Genomic DNA, 21,366 nt, shown 5'->3' with positions numbered 1-21,366 from the left:
AAGGACATGCAAAAAAAAAATGATACTCTGCACTCACAATCTTTCACATTACAATAAAAAAATTCAAATCATTGAAAAGGAACAATTCCAACTTTTCTACAACAGAAAGAAGCAAAGAGACTTCAGAAATAAAGCAAGTATGAGTGACAACAACCACCTTACGAAAATGTGATGGTAAGCAGATGGATGAACAGTCATTCCACCAACTCTGGGAGTATGTGGTGGTACATAAAAGAAAAGCAGGTGAAATGGTCCCCTGTGTTGTTGACAAGGGAGCTGTCTTCCCTTCAGGCTCTTCAACTGTAGACAGGGATATGCCACTGTTACAGAGAAGGAATGTATGCCACCCTATCTCAATACAGAGAAAAGGAGGCAGAGTCAAGAATATCTCCCAACTGTTTAGTGGGAAGAAAAGTAAGGTTCACAAGCAGGGAGAAGAACTGTATTCACCCAGCGGGACACAGCAGGTGAGCACACAGCTGCGGAATCAACGTGTCACAGCTGACCAGCTTTTCAAAAGGAGTCTAGTAAGCTTGATCCAAGAGTCTTTCTCCACTGTCCAAACATATGCAAAGCCTAATGTCCCTAATCATCACATCCATGATCTACTAGTGCATGTTCCTCGTTTGGCCTTAATCTGAACCATTCTCATCATCAGGAGTTTGGGATCTTTATTTGTTTTTCTGTTTGTTTTTTTGAGATGGAGTCTCACTCTGTTACCCAGGCTGGAGTGCAGTGGTGCGATCTCAGCTCACTGCAAGCTCCACCTCCTGGGTTCACACCATTCTCCTGCCTCAGCCTCCCCAGTAGCTGGGACTACAGGTGCCCACCACCACACCTGGCTATTTTTTTTTTTTTTTTTTTGTATTTTTAGTAAAGATGGGGTTTCATCGTGTTAGCCAGAATGGTCTCGATCTCTTGACCTCGTGATCCGCCCACCTCGGCCTCCCAAAGTGCTGAGATCACAGGCATGAGCCACCGTGCCCGGATGGGATCTTTATTTGTTTAATGCTCTGGACAAAGTAAAAAAATTTCCAACCACAATATCAGCACCATTCAACACTGGCTCCAGCATTAGGGCAGTTTTCTGCAATATGTTTATTCCAGAGGAACTTCCGTATCTCCATCATTTAGACAGTGGTGGTCATATTTCACATACAAATTTACACAAATGCTTCTTTTCCAAAGTAAATGGGCATCAACTCTTATTTGATGGCAGTGGTAGGGGTAGAGGTGGGGAATGCGGTGGCCAAAAGTATAGAAATAAAAATCACCTTCAAGGAAGCTTCCTCAGCAGCCAGATGGCAGACTCAGTACCAACACTGAGTGCTGATTTGTAAAGGAATAGCTTGTCTTTGCTTAGTTCAGATTTGTATTATTGTAGCAATGCTCTTTACCACTATTTTTTTAAGCATCTATGCTTGCTGTTAAAGAGGGAGTGAGCTGCTTTTTACTGAGTACTTGTCATATGGGAAGCATCCTGCTGAGTACTTCACATACATCATCCCAATCAGTCCTCACCACCAGTCTGCATTATAGTATTATAATACCAGTTTCACAGACAAGGAAACACAATTTTCCCCAGTCTCCCTGCTAAATGTCCTGTCACCAGTGAACCCACACCAGTCTGATTCCAGACTTTTTGTTCTTTCCATTAAACCACCGGTCTCAATGAATTTTTAAAAGAAAAATGGTACCTGCATACACTAGGAAACAAGAGACAGAATGCCCTCACTGCAGTTCTGTTGTTCTATGTAAATTTGGACATTGTCATCCCCTTATGCATCAAGAAAACATTTATTATCTAAGCCTGTTCCTCCTCTGGCATCCCACCCACTCTATTCTGCTAAGTGAGCTTCTGCGCTCACTGCTCCCTACACCTCCTGCTCATGAAGTGACCCAGTAACTCCTCCCAAATCTGGGGCACAGGTTTTCAATGCCCACTTTATTAGACTTTGCAGTACTATGGGTCCCCTCCCACATGGAAGCACCATCCTGAGCGCTTGCCACCAGTTCTGGTTTCCTCTTGCTTCACCAGCCCAGCCTCCTCTATCTCTTCAGCGGGCTCCTCTTCTACCTGCTTTCCAATGCAAGAGGATCTTGGAGCTGAATGCCTGCATTTCTTCTTTCCTTTGTCTCTAATGTTTCCCTAAAGTGACCTCCTCCACAGCCCTGGTTGTAGACTCAGCTGTGACAGGACACTGCTGCCTTGCACTCACAGCCATTAGTGCCTTTGGAGCTTGGCACCATAAACAAACATAACCTGCTAACATCCGCAAACAAAATGAATGAACATACAAAGATACATAGTGACCAGACACAAGCTGAGAGCCCCCAAACATTTCTGTCCAATCTAAAACCTTCTGGGTGTAAGGTATATATGTCCAGCTTTCTCACAGGACATCTCTTCTTGGATGTCTCATAGGAATCTCAAACTTAGTAGGCACAGACTGCATTCTCAAGCTTTCTTCCAGACCTGCTTTCACTGTAGTTTTTCTCATCTCAGCAAATGGGAACATCCTTCAACTAAATATCTCAAGCTGAGGCTTGCTCTCTGAACATTCCCTTCTACTTTGCTCCTCCCCCAACCAATCCATTATGAAGTCATCACACACATCTAGAACACGGACCTTTTCTCTAGCTCTGGCAAAGCCACAAGAGACTCAGGAACCCACCAGTCCTCTCTGACCTGGACTATGGCAGTAGCTGCTTCCTGGGTCTCTCTGCTTTCACTGGGCCCTGGCCCATGTGCCCATCCTACTAAACCCCTGACAGCTAAAGCTGACTTTCAAGCGGGTCAACCTCATTCTTGGTCAGTAGGCAGCCACAGCAGACACTGTAGCTCCTGCACATGGTCCACTAGGCTGTGGCTAGTTTCCTGCCTGGGATCTCTTGCTGGCCCGTGCAGCATGGTCATGCTGGCATCTCCCTCCTGTCCAAGAGCTTTTCAAAGGTATTCTCTCTTCTGTGAGCAATTCTCTTTCATCTTCTCTTTACCTAACACCTAAACTTAAATAGTACTGCCTTAGAACACCATCTTTGAACCCTCTAAACTAAATTATGTACCTTCTCCTTTGTGCCCTATTTTTTTCTCACCAGGGCACTTATTGCAACTTGTAATCATAAATGCATTTGTTGTAAATTATTTTGTGTGGGATCTCCCACTAGGACTATGCTCTAGGAACACAGAGACAATGTCTGGTTTTGTCAACCACTGCAGGCCCAGGACCTGGTCCAGGGCATGGTGGATTTTTTTTTCCTTAGTGAAAAGAAGGAATAAATACACAACATGAAAATAAAGAAAAGGCCAAAAGACCAAAAACAGGAGTAAAACATCAAGGTATGGAAAAAGGAAAATGTGCTTTTTTTCTGAGTTCAGCTCAGTGAATTTCTCCGGCTTTTTGTCTGAAGACACAACTATTTAGCAAGTTCTGTCCTCTTGCAAAGGACTAACTCTCCACTTTAAAGTATTTCTGCAATGAAGGGCAAGAAAGAATTTGCATCTCTAAAGGATAAAGATTACATTACTTGGTCAGGTATGGTGGCTCACGCCTGTAGTCCTAGTACTTTGGAAAGCCAAGGCAGGAGGATTGCTTGAGGTTACAAGTTTGGGATTAGCCTGGGCAACAGAGTGAGACCCTGTCTCTAAAAAAAAAAAAAAAAAAAAAAAATTAGCTGGGTGTGGTGGCACGTGCCTGTGGGTCCAATACTTGGGGGCTGAGGTGTAAGGACTGCTTGAGCTCAGGAGGTTGAGGCTGCAATAAGCCATGATTGCTCCACTGCACTCCAGCCTAGGCAACAGAGCAAGACCATGTTTAAAAAACAAACAAACAAAAATTACTGGTCCCTAGGTTAAGTGTCTCAAGAAGAAAGGAAGAGAATGTTTTAGAAAGGGAGAAAGAAAGGTGATGTCTGCTGACAATCACCATGGGCTTGGAGTGAGATAATATGGTCTGTACCTGCACCACCAGGACACAGAGAATCACTAAGGAATCATCACTTTCTCTCTTTGCCTCAGTTTTCGTTATAAATTACCTCGATGGCCAGTGCTCCCTTTCTCTTAAAAAAAAAAAATGCCTATGGCTTTATTAGTCATGCATTTATCTAACGATCACTCAACATGTAGTGGATCTATAAAAAAGGTGTGTTTGGGCTTTGAACAGACTGCCTATTCTGTGGTTAGGGAGTGCCTTCTGCATCAGTTTTTTGTTACCTTTGATTGTAGTGATTTATAAAACTTAAGTTTGTGTTGGTTACTCTGACCTACAACACCTTGAGAAACCTCACAGAAATGTTTTCATTAACAGCTCAAGTTAAAGGAAGTCATCCAGAAGAACAATGGACAGGGGACTCTAACATATTATATTTCTGAAATGTAAAGTCTATTTCTGATAATGTTTCACAGTGCAGAGGACATGAACCTTTTGAGAAAATCTATCTGACCCTGAACAGGACTAGCTGCTTCAAAAAATTTTCTTTTAATTTCAAGGTTGGCACTATTTGAGCTGTCAGCTTTCAGAAGATAAGCTGTTACTGGTATCAGAAAAGTGACACTGCCTGAGAACTGGGAACAGACTGAGATTGACACCTATGATCAAGGTGCAAAGTAAACTTAGACAGAAATTAATTGCAGGGTTTTATCAGCAACCACCTGACCTGGGCTGGGAAGGGGCAACTATTGTGGCAAACAAATCTGCCATAAGATACCTTCGTTTCTTTTCATCCAGGTTTAATTTCTTCTCACACAGTAATTTCTGGACTTCATAGAAAACACACAGTAATCAAGGTTGTCTTTAAGTTCACTAATAGCTTGAAAGATCTCTGGGATAGAGCAGATAATGACAAGAGTTCAAGAAAAGCCATTCTGAAAAACAAGGAGACCAGACTTAGAGCTACCTTTAGTTGGAAGGGATCACTGCTTATGCAATTTTCCTTCTTCTGTGTGCGCTGTGCTGATGAGTCTGTACTAGCTAAGCCCAAGTTTGTCCATCCTGTGGGACCCACAGAGTGTTCTATATGTCATCTCTGATCAGGAAGCTGAAAGCAGGAATCACAGGCAGAAAATCTTCCAGGCTACACATCTGCATCTTCTAATAATGTTTGTGCTACATGTACATGTATAAAAAACTGCCTTAGAATGCATACTGCTGTATCTCGAAGGCAGATACATTCTCTAAGTTTTTCTTTCTAAATATATTAGCAAACAATTAGTAGTGAATAAAGTACAATTTTACTTCATAAAACTAGAGAGTCTGATCATTATCACAGCAAAATAATCTAGAAAATATTAATGATCAGATCTTCTTGTACCCAAAGACATCTCAGCAGCCCTGTCCTCAAACTCAAGGCCAACCCTATGGCCCTTAGTTCAAAAGTTCATCTTTGTACACAGTCCAACCAAGTCTCCCCAGGGCAAGGCACTTGCACTTCTGCTGCCCTGGACAACTTGACCCTGGGTCAGCCTTAATCTAAACACGGCTTAGTTCTAACTCAATTTTCTCCCTTTTCTTTTCGAGACAGGGTCTTGCTCTGTCCCCAGGCTGAAATGCAGTGGCACGGTCTCGGCTCACTGCAACCTCCGCCTCCTGGGTTCAAGCGATTCTCCTGCCTCAGTCTCCAGAGTAGCTGGGACTACAGGTGTGCACCACCATGGCCGGCTAATTTTTGTATTTTTAGTAGAGACAGGGTTTCACCATGTTGGCCAGGGTGGTCTAGATCTCCCGACCTCGAGATCCGCCCGCCTCGGCCTCCCAAAGTGCTGGGACTATAGGCATGAGCCACTGCGCCTGGCCTCTCCCTTTTCTTTTAAACTCTAACACTCTACAACCATGTCATCTGGGATTCTATATCCCATTGCAGTTTTCTTTGTGTCTACCTGTGTCAGCAGTGAGATCCTCCTTGAGGCTCCGTTTCCTCATCTGCAAAGTGGGAATAATATCACTTAGCTTCAATATTGTACAATCTCCGATGTGCTACAGAAAATGCATCACACAGAATGCATATTCATTAACTCTGAATAACTGGATGTTGTTTTCTTGTTTTTGAAGTTCATGCCTGGCCTTCTTTCAATCTACCACCAGCATATTCTCATTGGATATGTCACCACATGTATTCCAAAGTACAACTCCAAAGCATTCACAATGCCACTCACATTGGTAGCATTTCACCAGATTTTAGCTTCTAGTTTTTCTCTCTTTGCTAAACAAGTAAAACAACTACCACTGGAGGACCTAGAGGGACAGCCTTCATAACGTGCATTGGCTGTGATTAGTCAGAGGAAGCAACCGCACTGTCAGTTTCGTTGTTCCTTCTCGTCAGGGTGATTCAGTTCCCCACTGTCTCTGTTTCCTCGTCCCCTTGGAGTGTGTGGTCTGTGTGCTGAAATGAGGAAGCTCTACCAAGTTCCTCATTGCCAAGGTAACTAGTATTCCCTTCTTCAAAACCTAACACTGGATGTGTCATTAAAAAGGCCAAGCAAAACAAAAACACAAAACAAAAACCTATGTCTGATGTGTAGCTGTCTTAGAAAATTATATATAAATTTACCACAGATTTAGGGCAAAGGGTGCAAGACTGGTCTATATCTACAAGCCATGATAAAGACCTTAAAACTGATTTCATGGATTTCACAAACATACATATTCCAAAAAAAGAATCATTTTTTTTTCTGTAATTCCAAAAGAAACATTCTCCAACTCTAGACCTCAAGGTGACTTTCTGAAATTCATAGCATTTTCAAATAAAGTGCCTCCACTTGAAGATGATTCATAATTCACATAGTAGCGTAGGTATCCTGTTTCTCTCTCTGGCATCAGAAGGCAGTGTAATGACAGATGATTGCTTTGTCTTTATATTAGAGATGTGGTCTTGCCATCTTGCTTTGCCCAGGGTGGTCTCAAACTCCTGGGCTCAAGTGACCCGCCTGCCTAGGGCTCTTCCCAAAGTGCTGGGATTATAGGTGTTAGCAACCATGCCCAGCCAGGATGATGGTTAATTACTATTTCTTCAGTATGTATTTTCTTATTAATAGTTAAACAAAACTAATGAAGTAGCATCTATACTTTTAATTTCTATTCTGTTGGAAATGCATCTTACTTCTTTGAGGGCAATTATCATTGCCAGAGATAACTTCAAAAGGCTATGCCAGGCTGGGCTTGGTGATTCACGCCAGTAATATCAGCACTTTGGGAGGCTGAGGCGGGTGGATCACTTGAGGCCAGGAGTTTGAGACCAGCCTTGCCAACGTAGCAAAACCTTGTCTCTAATAAAAATACAAAAATTAGCCAGGCGTGGTGGTGCATGCCTGTAATCCCAGCTACTTGGGCAAAAGAATCTCTTGAACTCCAGAGGTGGACGTTGCAAAAAGAAAAAAGACTATGCTGAGGCTCTGATGTAAACAAACAAACCTCTCTGTCAGTCATGCATCTACAGCTATCTGTAAGAACCAACACCAGGAAGGGCCTAACTCTGAGTAGAGACAACATCACTTCTACTACATTTGTCTGCACTTAACTGCATTAGATGATGCAGACAGACAACATTTACATCACTGCAGAAAGTTCTATTAGGCAGTTCTGATACAGATGGTTTGATACAGCACTCTCTGAAAGCCACAGGTTTACCAATTGCCATTATTTACTCAGGTTTTCAAGACATATAAAACTGGATATTGCAATGGTCTTTTGAGGTATGACAACCACATGTCTTGGTTTTCCCAGAACAAAACCAATATTTTTTGCATTTGTATGACTTTCAAGAACATGAACCATTAAAGGTATAAGAACATGCAGTAAATTTAATTTTTAATAGGACTATAAAATTAAATAGATAGATAAAATCCTTTATCATACCACGTATCCCAAATTTTGATGCAAGGAAAAACAAAAACAGCCCACGTATATGGTGAATGCAGCTAAGAACGTGCTCTGGGAAGAGCCTCCACTTTCTAGAGCACTCTGTCTAAGTGACTCTTCACCCCTGCCCCACACCAGCATCTTGGCACTCACCGAGTTCCAGCTGGGTCTGTGTGTCCTGAGCTGGCCCGCTGCTGACCCCTGGTGCTGTCTCTGCTGGGAAGAGAGTACACTCTTTGCACTACCACTCGGACCCCAGCTCCTGGCCACGAGGCAGCTCCCTGGCTTTCCACCACGTCCAGGAGAGAATCCCTCAGGGGAGTGCCGGTTGGGATGTGCTGTTTTGCTTCTTTGTGCCTGTGGGTCGAGGCTGTTCCTGTGGTAGCTACACCACTACACACAACCTGGCCGAGACACATAAAGGGAACAGTTTCAAGACTCACAAAGTTTCAGGTTTGGCTAACAACAAGCAACATGCTGCACACCAAACAATGACATCCTTAAGCAGCCCCCCAGTGGATCTGCACTACACTGAAGTGATGATGAAGATGAAAACAAAGGAACTTGTGGTGTGGGGCTCTGGGCCTGCCAGGTGGCTAAGATTGCAAGCTGAAGGCCAGGGAAAGAACAAGGAACACAGCAGGATGTCTACTATACCAGGCAGGTCTTTGAGAACACACAGAAAGTTCTGCTAATAAAATTCATGATAATTGAAGAAATTTTTCTCTCTTGAGGTAAGAATTCCAACAGAACAAACTAGAAATGAAGATAAAAGAATGACTAGGGATACTACAAATCCTTCATTTTATGAAGTTCTTGTATGTGCAATCTCCGAGGCTAAGCATTTTACATACTCACATATTCTCCCAACAACCCCTTACAAAATATCACCTGTCATAATAAAACACCACCACTTCCAGAGTGCTTCCTACATTCCAGGCTTTTAAATTTACATATTAAACATGCTTATCCTCACACAACCACCCAAGAAGATACATAATATCATACCTCCATTTTACAGATAAGAAAACTGAGACACAGAGACCACGGATCTTGCCCGAGATGACCCAGCAGGAAGTGGCTGAGTTAGGATTTGAATCAGGTCATCTGGTTCCAAAGTTCACACGTTTAACTATTATGCTACAAGTAGTTTCATTATCACTGTTATAGGCCAAAAATGTATCTCATGGGATTAATATTACATAGCTGTTTAAAACTATATGTTAAAAAAGTAATGTGCTTTGGGCCATATTTTTTATCTGTTATAATTAAATTGATTAGAGAGTCTTCCTTTTTGCATAATCCTCTCCAGATACTTCTTTTGATAGTCAAAGAGAGATTTTGCTTGACTAGCTGGTACAAAACAGGCTGAAAGTTTGTCTACTTTTCTTTCGTATTCCTCCTCCCTTGATCTGTCAGTCTCAGGAAGCATTCTGCTTAGCGACAACTTATATAACCCAGAGACCTTGAGGCCAGTGCACTGGGAGCCACACGAACATTCAGTGCTTAGGGTGGTCCCAGGGGCCATTCATGCCCACAGCAAGTGAATTTTAGTAGTTCCCTAAATTCATCTTGGCAAATGATCATGGCTTAGGACCAGTAAAATTCCAAAGAACAACTCCAGCATATAATCTCAAGCTTATGCAGTTCTTTTTATCCCAAGGGATAATAGATATTGTGGAAAAGAAAAATATGATTTTTTAAATAAATAAAGGAGGATTTTAAAAAATTCTTAGACATTACAAGAATAGAGAAAATGAACATTGTCAAATACTAGCATGCACAGTATAATGATGTTTCTGTCAACAACGGACAGCATGTTTGACCGTGGTCTCATAAAACTATGATGGAGATGAAAAATTCCTGATGCCTAGTGATGTATGCACGTTTGTGGTGATGCTAGTGTAAACAAAAGTAGTGTGTTGCCAGTTGCATAAAAGTCTAGCACATCCCGTTATGTATAGTACCTAATATTTGATAATAATAAACAATGTTACTGGCTTATGTATTTACTGTACTATACTTTTAATTGTTATTTTAGAGTATTCCATATGTTAAAAAACAAGTTATGTGTAAAACATCCTCAGGCAGGTCCTTCAGAATGTATCTAGAAGAAGGCATTGTTATCCAAGGAGATGATAGCTTCATGCACGTTACCGTCCCTCAACACGTTCCAGTGGGACAAGATGTGGAGGTGGAAGATGGTGATATTGATGGTCCTGACCCTGTGAAGACCTAGGCTACTGTGTATGTTTGTATTTTAGTTTACAACAAAGAAGTTTTAAAAGTAAAAAAAAATAAAAAATAAAAACAAAAAAGGATATAAAGAAAAAATATTTTTGCATAGCTATTCGTATTTGTGTTGTAAGCTAAGTGCTGCTATAAAGAGTAAAAAAGTTAATGAAAAATTTAAAGTTTATAAAGTTAGAAAGTTACAGTAAATTAAGGTTAAGTTATTTATTACTGAAGAAAAAAATTAATTTAGTGTAGTGCAAGTGTTCAGTGTTATAAAGTCTACAGTAGTGTCTGAGGCCTTCACATTCACTCCCCATTCACTCACTGATACCCAGAGCAACCTCCAGTTCTATAGTCTCCATTTATGGTAAACGCCCTATACAGATGCACCATTTTTTATCTTTTGGACTGTACTTTTACTATCCTTTTTCTATGTTTAGATATGTTTACATACACAAGTACTTACCATTGTGTTACAATTGCCTACAGTGTTCAGTAAACCATGCTGTGCAGGTTTGTGGCCTGGGAGCAATCAGCCATACCATATACCCTAGGTGTGTAGTAGGCTGGAACATCTAGGTGTGTGTAAGTGCACTCTATGATGGTCACACAATGACAAAATCACCTAATGACAAATTTCTCAGAACATATCCCCATTAAGTGATGCATGACTCTATTTTAAGAAATTAGAATAAAGATTAAAGATACATAATTAGAAAGACGAAATACTGTAAAAAGAGCACCACTAAATGCTGAACTGAACTATAATATATTCAGGCATAACAATAAGTTCCTGCAGCATACATACTTGTGGTGGGATTTTTGGAGGGAGACAAAAGGTAAACATCTTCACTTACACTGAAGCCCTTCCAAATCCAGTCACTAACATATTACAAGCATAAAACCTTTAAGTCAATAGGAGTTTACCTGGATTTCAGATGAATTATTTGTTAGACCCTTAATTACAAACATCTGGGCCAAAGAGATGCTTCTTCTTGGAAGGGGTATGTCCGGATAGTACACGTTACAAGTTTTTTTTGAATCTTCTTTGGCAACAACTTTCTCACAAAAGTAAGTATTCAGAATAACAGGGCAACTTCCATTTGGAATAATCAGTTTTTGCCTGGAAAAGAGAAAGACATGCAACAGTTTCTTTGCAATATTGGGGTCCCCTCATGTTCTTGCTAAATCAGGAATGCAAAGAGCAATGACTCGCCTGCTATGGACAGCTAGAGCCAAGCCCACCCACAGAGGCACAGCTGTCCTTCATGCTCCAGCATGGCCGCCAGTAGTCTGACTTCACTGTTCTAATGAAAGCCCTGTGTCAGGAAGGGATGGAAGAAGGCTAAGTCCGTGGGCTTGGACTTCCTTGTGCCCTCCCAGTATAGCCTCAAGACCCCTCAGGGGGAAATACAGAGGATGAACAAAAACTGTCAACAGCCTCAAAAAAGTGCCCAAACAATGAAATAAAATGTACAAATAAAACCTTCAGACATTTTGACAGCTCTAATCTTTCAAAGAACATATCATTAAATGTCAAAGGAGCATCTACCTTTGCTATCAAACTGACTATAGTTGCTGAATACCTCACATTTAAGTATTAATGAAAAGGAGTCAGGAAATAGAGCAGACAAAATTCTCCTGGTTCTTCTCAGTCCTTGGACAAGAGAAAACACTTTAATGCCTATTCCTTAAAACATGGTGCTGCTTAGTATTAAGAGAAATTTGGGACTTCTGATTCTGGGAGGATAGAGTATCACACTTTTCCCTATTCCTCTCATTAAGTACAACTAAAATGCCTGACATTATATGTAAAGTAAACATAAGAAGACACCGAGAGGTGGAGAGAAGAGGCAGACAGGCTAAAACCTAGAGACTTTAGGAATGAGGCAGTGGCAAGTTCCTGGGTTTTCTTTCTTTTCTTTCCTTCTTTCCTTCCTTTCTTTTTTTTTTTTTTTTAAAAAACATGGTCTCACTGTTATTCAGGCTGGAGTGCAGTAGTGTAGTCTCAGTTCACTGAAACCTCTGCCTTCCATTCAAACGATTCTCGTGCCTCAGCCTCCTGAGTAGCTGGAATAACAGGCATGAACCACCAAGCCTAGTTAATTTTTAAATTTTTTTAGTAGAGAGAAGGTTTTGCCATGTTGGCCAGGTTGGTCTCAAACTTCTGACTTCAAGTGATCCACCCGCCCTGGCCTCCCAAAGTGCTAGGATTATAGGCGTGAGCCACTGTGCCCAGCCCTGGGTTTTCTTTTTGCCTCGCATATCTCAGGTTTTGAGTTGAAGGAGCCAGCAACCCAGAAGCAAAAACAAGTTCTGACAAAAAGCTCTACCAAAGCCTGCTCTCTTTAACCAAGGACCAAGGAATGGGCAGCCTAGAAAGGCAGAAAACTCTTAGATGGTAACTGCTCTACTCTAGGCAAACATCATGGAAAACCTATGACTTGTCCCCATGCATGCCAGCACAGGCCACGTGAGGAACTGGACTTCCCCCCTCATTGGGCTGTAATGAGAGACCCCAATATCCCAGCTGAGGTATCAGAGAAGGTGGGGCCAAGGAGCTGACCTTCTTTTCTTTTTTTTTTTTTTGAGATGGAGTCTTGCTCTGTCGCCCAGCTGGGGGCATGATCTCAGCTAACTGCAATCTCGGCCTCCCAAATTCAAGCGATTCTCCCACCTCAGCCTCCCAAGTAGCTGGGACTACAGGCACCCACTATCATGTCCAGCTAATTCTTACATTTTTGTACAGATGGAGTTTCATCATGGTGACCAGGCTGGTCTCAAACTCCTGACCTCAGGTGATTTGCCTACCTTGGCCTCCCAAAGTGTTGGGATTACAGGTGTGAGTCACCGTGCCTGGAGTACTTTCATCCCCGACAGGCCTGCAATGAGTACTCCCCTCATTTTGACAGTGGAGAGACTACCTAGGGGCCTGGACTTCAACTTCTCCTGACAGTAGTAACTAAGCACCACTCCCTATCCCTCTGGGGTGGTGCCAGAGGAAGTGTGGCAGAGAATCAGGATTTTTACCACTGCTCAGTGGTGCTGAGGCCACCCTTCCCACCTACTCCTCCTACCCCTCAGCAGAAGGCATGTGAGAAATAGCAACAAGGCTTCCCTGGCCTTCCCAGCCAGGGTGGTGTCAGCAGAGGCTTAGCAGGGAGCTGGAACTCATACCCCTGCCCAGCAGGAACAAGGAGTCTCTCCCTCTCTCAAGTGTCAGCTGAGGAATCTGGACTTCCCTCTCCACCTGGCAGTAACAACCGCACTCCACTCCTCACTTTCTCCTACCAGAGCAGTGTCAGATGAAGCTACCTAAAAGAGGTTTAAATAAGATCCAGAGTCTCAAAACATGATACTCCAAATGTCCATGTTTCCATCAAAAATCACTTGTTATAATAGGAACCATGAAAAATCTCAACTTGAATGAATAAAGATAATTAACAGATGTCAATGTTGAGATAACATAAAGGTTAGAATTATCTGGCAAAATTCTAAAGCAGCCATTTAAAAATGCTTTAATAAGCATCTTGATGCACTTGAGACAAATGAAAAAAAATAGTCTCAGCAAATAAACAGAATAATTATTTCTTAAAAATGGAAGTTTCAGAACTAAAAAAAATAGTGAAAATAAAAGAATAGGTTCAACAGCAGAATGGAGAAGGAAGAGAAAAGAATCAATAAACTTGAAGATAAAAATAATTAAAATTACCCATTATAAATAATAAAGGGAAAATAGACTTAAAAAAAAAACAAACCTGGTTGGGCATGGTGGCTCACACCTGTAAACCCAGCACTTTGGGAGGCCGAGATGGGCGGATCACCTGAGGTCGGGAGTTTGAGACCAGCCTGACCAACATGGAGAAACCCCATCTCTACTAAAAATACAACATTAGCTGGGTGTGGTGGTGCATGGCTGTAATCCCAGCTACTCGGGAGGCCGAGGTAGGAGAATTGCTTGAACCCGGGAGATGGAGGTTGCGGTGAGCCAAGATCGCACCATTGCACTCCAACCCAGGCAACAAGAGCAAAACTCCGCTTCAAAAAACAAACAAACAAAAAACCCCCAACAGAACCAAGGACCTGTGGGAAGAAAGAAATAGAAATGGAAGGCTACAGATAAAATAATACAGGTAAATACAAGAGGCTTTCCTACTCCTCTTGAGTTTTCAAAATTTTTATTGTCATAAAAATTATAACACTGTCTGAGGTGGTTCTAAATGCATGCAGAGAAAACATTAAAGACAATCATATTATAAATAGGGAGGGAAAGGGAATATAAAGGGAGGTATGGTTTCTATACTTCACAGAAACTGGTAAAATGTTGACCCAGTAGACTGTGCTAAGTTACATGTATGTAATACCTAGAGCAAGCAATAAAATATCTATAAAAAGAGATACACACCAAAACATTATAAATGAAACCCTAAAAAAAATTAATGTTCAAGTAACCCATATGAGATCAAGAAAAATAAAACAAATAAAAACAGAGGACAAAGAAAACAAAAAGTAAAAAGGTACACTTAAGTCCTAATGTATCAATAATTACATTGAGGATAAATGGTCTAAATAAACCAATTAAAATACAAAGATTGGCAGGGTAAATTCATGATCCATCTACATGCTGTCTACAAGAAACTCACTTCAAATATAGAGATATAGGTAGGATAAAAGTAAAAAAATGGGAAAAGATTCATCATGTAAACATTGATTAAAATATAGTGGGGGTGCTATATTAATATCAGATGAAGTAGATTTTGGAGCACAGAAAACCCCAAATATAGAAAGGCACATTACATAATGAAACAAAGATCAATCCACCTTGAAGACATAGCAATCCTAAATGTATCTACAACAAACAACATAGATTCAAAATACATGAAGCAAAAATTGATAAAACTCAAAGAATAGACAAATCCACAATTAGAACTGCAGACATCAACATCCCTCTCTCAACATTTGATGGAACTAGAGAGAATATCAGAAAGAATACAGAAGAGTACAACACCACCATCAATAAACAGGTTCTAGTTGACATCATAAAACACTCCACCAAACAACAGCAGAATACTATTTTTTTCAGGTGCCCACAAAATGCATGTGCCACAAGACACATCTAAACAAATTTAGAAGAACTGAAATCATATAGAGTACATTCTCGAATCACAGTAGAATCAAACTAAAAATCAATAACAGAACGATAACATGAAATTCTCCAAACACTTTGAAATTAAACAACATATTTCTAAGTAATCCAAGGGTCAAAGAGGAAGTCTCAATGAAAACGTAAAAACACTGAACTAAATGAAGATACAAATTTAACCTATCAAAACTTGTGAGAAACAGCTGAAGTGATACTGAGAGGAAATTTTACAAAACTTAAAGCTTACATTAAAAAAGAAAAAAGTCTCAAATCAACAATTTAAGTTCTTACCTCAAAAACCTAGAAAAAAGTAAAGCAAAATAAACTCAGAGCAAGTGAAAAGAAATAATTTTTTTGTGTGTGTGAGACAGAGTCTTGCTCTGTCACCTAGGCTGGAGTGCAGTGGTGTAATCTCGGCTCACTGCAATCTCTGCTGCCTCAGCCTCCTGAGTAGCTGGGATTACAGGTGCCCACCACCACGCCTGGCTAACTTTTATATTCTTAAAGTAGAGACCAGGTTTCATTCACCATGTTGGCCAGGATGGTCTGAAACTCCTGACCTCAGGTGATCCACCCACCCCAGCCTCTCAAAGTGCTGGGATTACAGGCATGAGTCACCATACCCAGCCGGAAATAATTAAAGAGCAGAAATAAATAAAATTGAACAGAAAAACAGAGAAAAAAAACAATGTAATAGAATTATTTGAAAAGATCAATGAATTGACTAAAAAATGAAAAAAGGGAGAAGATACAAATTACCAAGATCAAGAATAAGACGGAGGCTATCACTACAGGCCCTGTACACATCACAAGGCTAGGTGAAGGACTACTATGGACAAGTCTACATACATACATTCTCAGAACTTAGATGAAATGGACACATTTCTCAAAAGGAAACAAAAATAACGACCACAATTCATGCAATATGAAACAGATTATTTGAACAGCCTATAAATATTAAGGAAAATAAATATGTAATTATATATTTTGTTGAGACAGTGTCATGCTCTGTTGCCCAGGCTGGAGTGTAGTGGCGCGATCTCGGTTCACTGCAACCTCTGCCTCCTGGGTTCAAGCAATTCTCCTGCCTCAGCCTCCCGAGAAGCTGGGACTACAGGCATGCACCACCATCCCCAGCTAATTTTTTGCATTTTTAGTAGAGACGGGGTTTCACCATGCTGGCCAGGCTGGTCTCAAACTCCTGACCTCGCGATCTGCCGCCCTTGGCCTCCCAAAGTGCTGGGATTATAGGTGTGAGCCACCATGCCCAGCCAAGTTTGTAATTTTAAAACTCCCAAAAGTGGTATTTCCAGGTCCAGATACTTTCGCTGGAGAATTCTAATAAATGGGAAAAGAAGAACTAGCACCAATTCTACACACTGTCTTCTAGAAAACAGAAGACGAGGAAACTCTTCCAATCCCTTTTATAAAGCATGTATTACTCTGATACTAAAATCAAAGACAGTACAAACAAACAAACAAACAAACAAAAAAACTATAAACCAATATACCTCAATAACATAGACACAAAAAATTTTTTTTTTTTTAATTATACTTTAAGTTCTAGGGTACATGGGCATAACGTGCAGGTTTGTTACATAAGTATAGTTGTGCCATGTTGATGTGTTGCACCCATCAACTCGTCAGCACCCATCAATTTGTCATTTATATCAGGTATAACTCCCAATGCAATTCTTCCCCCTCCCCCCTCCCCATGATAGGTCCCAGTGTGTGATGTTCCCCTTCCCGAGTCCAAGTGATCTCATTGTTCAGTTCCCACCTATGAGTGAGAACATGCGGTGTTTGGTTTTCTGTTCTTGTGATAGTTTGCTAAGAATGATGGTTTCCAGCTGCATCCATGTCCCTACAAAGGACGCAAACTCATCCTTTTTTATGGCTGCATAATATTCCATGGTGTATATGTGCCACATTTTCTTAATCCAGTCTGTCACAGATGGACATTTGGGTTGATTCCAAGTCTTTGCTATTGTGAATAGTGCCACAATAAACATGCGTGTGCATGTGTCTTTATAGCAGCATGATTTATAATCCTTTGGGTATATACCCAGTAGTGGGATGGCTAGGTCATATGGTACTTCTAGTTCTAGATCCTTGAGGAATCGCCATACTGTTTCCATAATGGTTGAACTAGTTCACAATCCCACCAACAGTGTAAAAGTGTTCCTATTTCTCCACATCCTCTCCAGCACCTGTTGTTTCCTGACTTTTTAATGATTGCCATTCTAACTGGTGTGAGATGGTATCTCATTGTGGTTTTGATTTGCATCTCTCTGATGGCCAGTGATGATGAGCATTTTTTCATGTGTCTGTTGGCTGTATGAATGTCTTCTTTTGAGAAATGTCTGTTCATATCCTTTGCCCACTTTTTGATGGGGTTGTTTTTTTCTTGTAAATTTGTTTGAGTTCTTTGCAGGTTCTGGATATTAGCCCTTTGTCAGATGAGTAGATTGCAAAAATGTCCTCCCATTCTGTAGGTTGCCTGTTCACTCTGATGGCAGTTTCTTTTGCTGTGCAGAAGCTCTTTAGTTTAGTTAGATCCCATTTGTCAATTTTGGCTTTTGCTGCCGTTGCTTTTGGTGTTTTAGACATGAAGTCCTTGCCCATGCCTATGTCCTAAATGGTACTACCTAGGTTTTCTTCTAGGGTTTTTATGGTTTTAGGTCTAACATTTAAGTCTCTAATCCATCTTGAATTAATTTTCATATAAGGGGTAAGGAAAGGATCCAGTTTCAGCTTTCTACTTATGGCTAGCCAATTTTCCCAGCTCCATTTATTAAATAGGGAATCCTTTCCCCATTTCTTGTTTCTCTCAGGTCTCTCAAAGATCAGATGGCTGTAGATGTGTGGTATTATGTCTGAGGACTCTGGTCTGTTCCATTGGTCTATATCTCTGTTTTGGTACCAGTACCATGCTGTTTTGGTTACTGTAGCCTTGTAGTATAGTTTGAAGTCAGGTAGCATGATGCCTCCAGCTTTGTTCTTATGATTTAGGATTGTCTTGGCAATGTGGGCTCTTTTTTGGTTCCATATGAACTTTAAAGCAGTTTTTTCCAATTCTGTGAAGAAACTCACTGGTAGCTTGATGGGGATGGCATTGAATCTATAAATAACCTTGGGCAGTATGGCCATTTTCACGATATTGATTCTTCCTATCCATGAGTGTGGTATGTTCTTCCATTTGTTTGTGTCCTCTTTGATTTCACTGAGCAGTGGTTTGTAGTTCTCCTTGAAGAGGTCCTTGACATCCCTTGTAAGTTGGATTCCTAGGTATTTTATTCTCTTTGAAGCAATTGTGAATGGAAGTTCATTCCTGATTTGGCTCTCTGTTTGTCTGTTACTGGTGTATAAGAATGCTTGTGATTTTTGCACATTAATTTTGTATCCTGAGACTTTGCTGAAGTTGCTTATCAGCTTAAGGAGCTTTTGGGCTGAGACGATGGGGTTTTCTAAATATACAATCATGTCATCTGCAAACAGGGACAATTTGACTTCTTCTTTTCCTAAGAGAATACTCTTTATTTCTTTCTCTTGCCTGATTGCCCTAGCCAGAACTACCAACACTATGTTCAATAGGAGTGGTGAGAGAGGGAATCCCTGTCTTGTGCCAGTTTTCAAAGGGAATTTTTCCAGTTTTTGCCCATTCAGTATGATATTGGCTGTGGGTTTGTCATAAATAGCTCTTATTATTTTGAGGTACGTTCCATCAATATGGAATTTATTGAGCGTTTTTAGCATGAAGGGCTGTTGAATTTTGTCAAAGGCCTTTTCTGCATCTATTGAGATAATCATGTGGTTCTTGTCTTTGGTTCTGTTTATATGCTGGATTACGTTTATTGATTTGCGAATGTTGAACCAGCCTTGCATCCCAGGGATGAAGCCCACTTGATCATGGTGGATAAGCTTTTTGATGTGCTGCTGAATCCAGTTTGCCAGTATTTTATTGAGGATTTTTGCATCGATGTTCATCAGGGATATTGGTCTAAAATTTTCTTTTTTTGTTGTGCCTCTGCCAGGCTTTGGTATCAGGATGATGTTGGCCTCATAAAATGAGTTAGGGAGGATTCCCTCTTTTTCAGTTGATTGGAATAGTTTCAGAAGGAATGGTACCAGCTCCTCCTTGTACCTCTGGTAGAATTCAGCTGTGAATCCATCTGGTCCTGGACTTTTTTTGGTTGGTAGGCTATTAATTATTGCCTCAACTTCAGAGCCTGCTATTGGTCTATTCAGGGATTCAACTTCTTCCTGGTTCAGTCTTGGAAGAGTGTAAGTGTCCAGGAAATTATCCATTTCTTCTGGATTTTCTAGTTGATTTGCGTAGAGGTGTTTATAGTATTCTCTGCTGGTTGTTTGTATTTCTGTGGGGTCTGTGGTGATATCCCCTTTATCATTTTTTATTGCGTCTATTTGATTCTTCTCTCTTTTCTTCTTTATTAGTCTTGCTAGCGGTCTGTCAATTTTGTTGATTTTTTCAAAAAACCAACTCCTGGATTCATTGATTTTTTGGAGGGTTTCTTGTGTCTCTATCTCCTTCAGTTCTGCTCTGATCTTAGTTATTTCTTGCCTTCTGCTAGCTTTTGACTGTGTTTGCTCTTGCTTCTCCAGTTCTTTTAATTGTGATGTTAGAGTGTCAATTTTAGATCTTTCCAGCTTTCTCTTGTGGGCATTTAGTGCTATAAATTTCCCTCTACACACTGCTTTAAATGTGTCCCAGAGATTGTGGTATGTTGTATCTTTGTTCTCATTGGTTTCAAAGAACATCTTTATTTCTGCCTTCATTTCGTTATGGACCCAGTAGTCATTCAGGAGCAGGTTGTTCAGTTTCCATGTAGTTGAGCGGTTTTGATTGAGTTTCTTAGTCCTGAGCTCTAGTTTGATTGCACTGTGGTCTGAGAGACAGTTTGTTATAATTTCTGTTCTTGTACATTTGCTGAGGAGTGCTTTACTTCCAATTATGTGGTCAATTTTGGAATAAGTGCGATGTGGTGCTGAGAAGAATGTATATTCTGTTCATTTGGGGTGGAGAGTTCTATAGATGTCTATTAGGTCCGCTTGGTGCAGAGATGAGTTCAATTCCTGGATATCCTTGTTAACTTTCTGTCTCGTTGATCTGTCTAATGTTGACAGTGGAGTGTTGAAGTCTCCCATTATTATTGTATGGGAGTCTAAGTCTCTTTGTAAGTCTCTAAGGACTTGCTTTATGAATCTGGGTGCTCCTGTATTGGGTGCATAAATTTTTTTTTTTTTCTTTTTTTTTGAGATGGAGTCTCACTCTGTCACCCAGGCTGGAGTGCAGTGGCCGGATCTCAGCTCCCTGCAAGCTCCGCCGACCGGGTCTAGGCCATTCTCCTGCCTCAGCCTCCTGAGTAGCTGGGACTACAGGCGCCGGCCACCTCGCCCGGCTAGTTTTTTGTATTTTTTAGTAGAGACGGGGTTTCACCGTGTTAGCCAGGATGGCCTCGATCTTCTGACCTCGTGATCCGCCCGTCTCGGCCTCCCAAAGTGCTGGGATTACAGGCTTGAGCCACCGCGCCCGGCCAAGGGTGCATAAATATTTAGGATAGTTAGCTCTTCTTGTTGAATTGATCCCTTTACCATTATGTAATGGCCTTCTTTGTCTTTTTTGATCTTTGATGGTTTAAAGTGTATTTTCAGAGACTAGGATTGCAATCCCTGCTTTTTTTTGTTCTCCATTCGCTTGGTAGATCTTCCCCCATCCCTTTATTTTGAGCCTATGTATGTCTCTGCATGTGAGATGGGTCTCCTGAATACAGCAGACTGATGGGTCTTGACTCTTTATCCAGTTTGCCAGTCTGTGTCTTTTCATTGGAGCATTTAGTCTATTTACATTTCAGGTTAATATTGTTATGTGTGAACTTGATCCCGTCATTATGATATTAACTGGTTATTTTGCTCGTTAGTTGATGCAGTTTCTTCCTAGCCTCGATGGTCTTTACATTTTGGCATGTTTTTGCAATGGCTGGTACTGGTTGTTCCTTTCCATGTTTAGTGCTTCCCTCAGGGTCTCTTGTGAGGCAGGCCTGGTGGTGACAAAATCTCTAAGCATTTGCTTATCTGTAAAGGATTTTATTTCTCCTTCACTGATGAAACTTAGTT

The 21,366-nt window shown here is 40.9% G+C and overlaps 1 protein-coding gene across 8 annotated transcripts in view; it reads right to left on the bottom strand.

Moving 5' to 3' along the window:
• The window catches only part of SPIDR (scaffold protein involved in DNA repair), a 499,470-nt gene that overhangs the window by 136,902 nt on the left and 341,202 nt on the right, over positions 1–21,366 (bottom strand). For 7 of the 8 annotated variants that reach the window (XM_033203530.1, XM_033203531.1, XM_033203528.1 and 4 more), the window contains 2 exons: positions 11,016–11,211; positions 8,007–8,257 (listed from right to left, as the gene is read on the bottom strand). In XM_033203530.1, coding sequence (XP_033059421.1) covers positions 8,007–8,257; positions 11,016–11,211 — 447 coding nt within the window. Of the gene's footprint in view, positions 1–5,875; positions 5,919–8,006; positions 8,258–11,015; positions 11,212–21,366 lie in introns of those variants that run through there. The other variant, XM_033203535.1, reaches the window with a different exon arrangement.

This window comes from Trachypithecus francoisi, unplaced genomic scaffold (genome assembly GCF_009764315.1).
Source record: "Trachypithecus francoisi isolate TF-2019V2 unplaced genomic scaffold, Tfra_2.0 Lachesis_group7, whole genome shotgun sequence".
In the NCBI taxonomy this organism is placed as follows: Eukaryota; Metazoa; Chordata; class Mammalia; order Primates; family Cercopithecidae; genus Trachypithecus; species Trachypithecus francoisi.
This window is presented reverse-complemented; position numbering and strand designations above follow the sequence as displayed.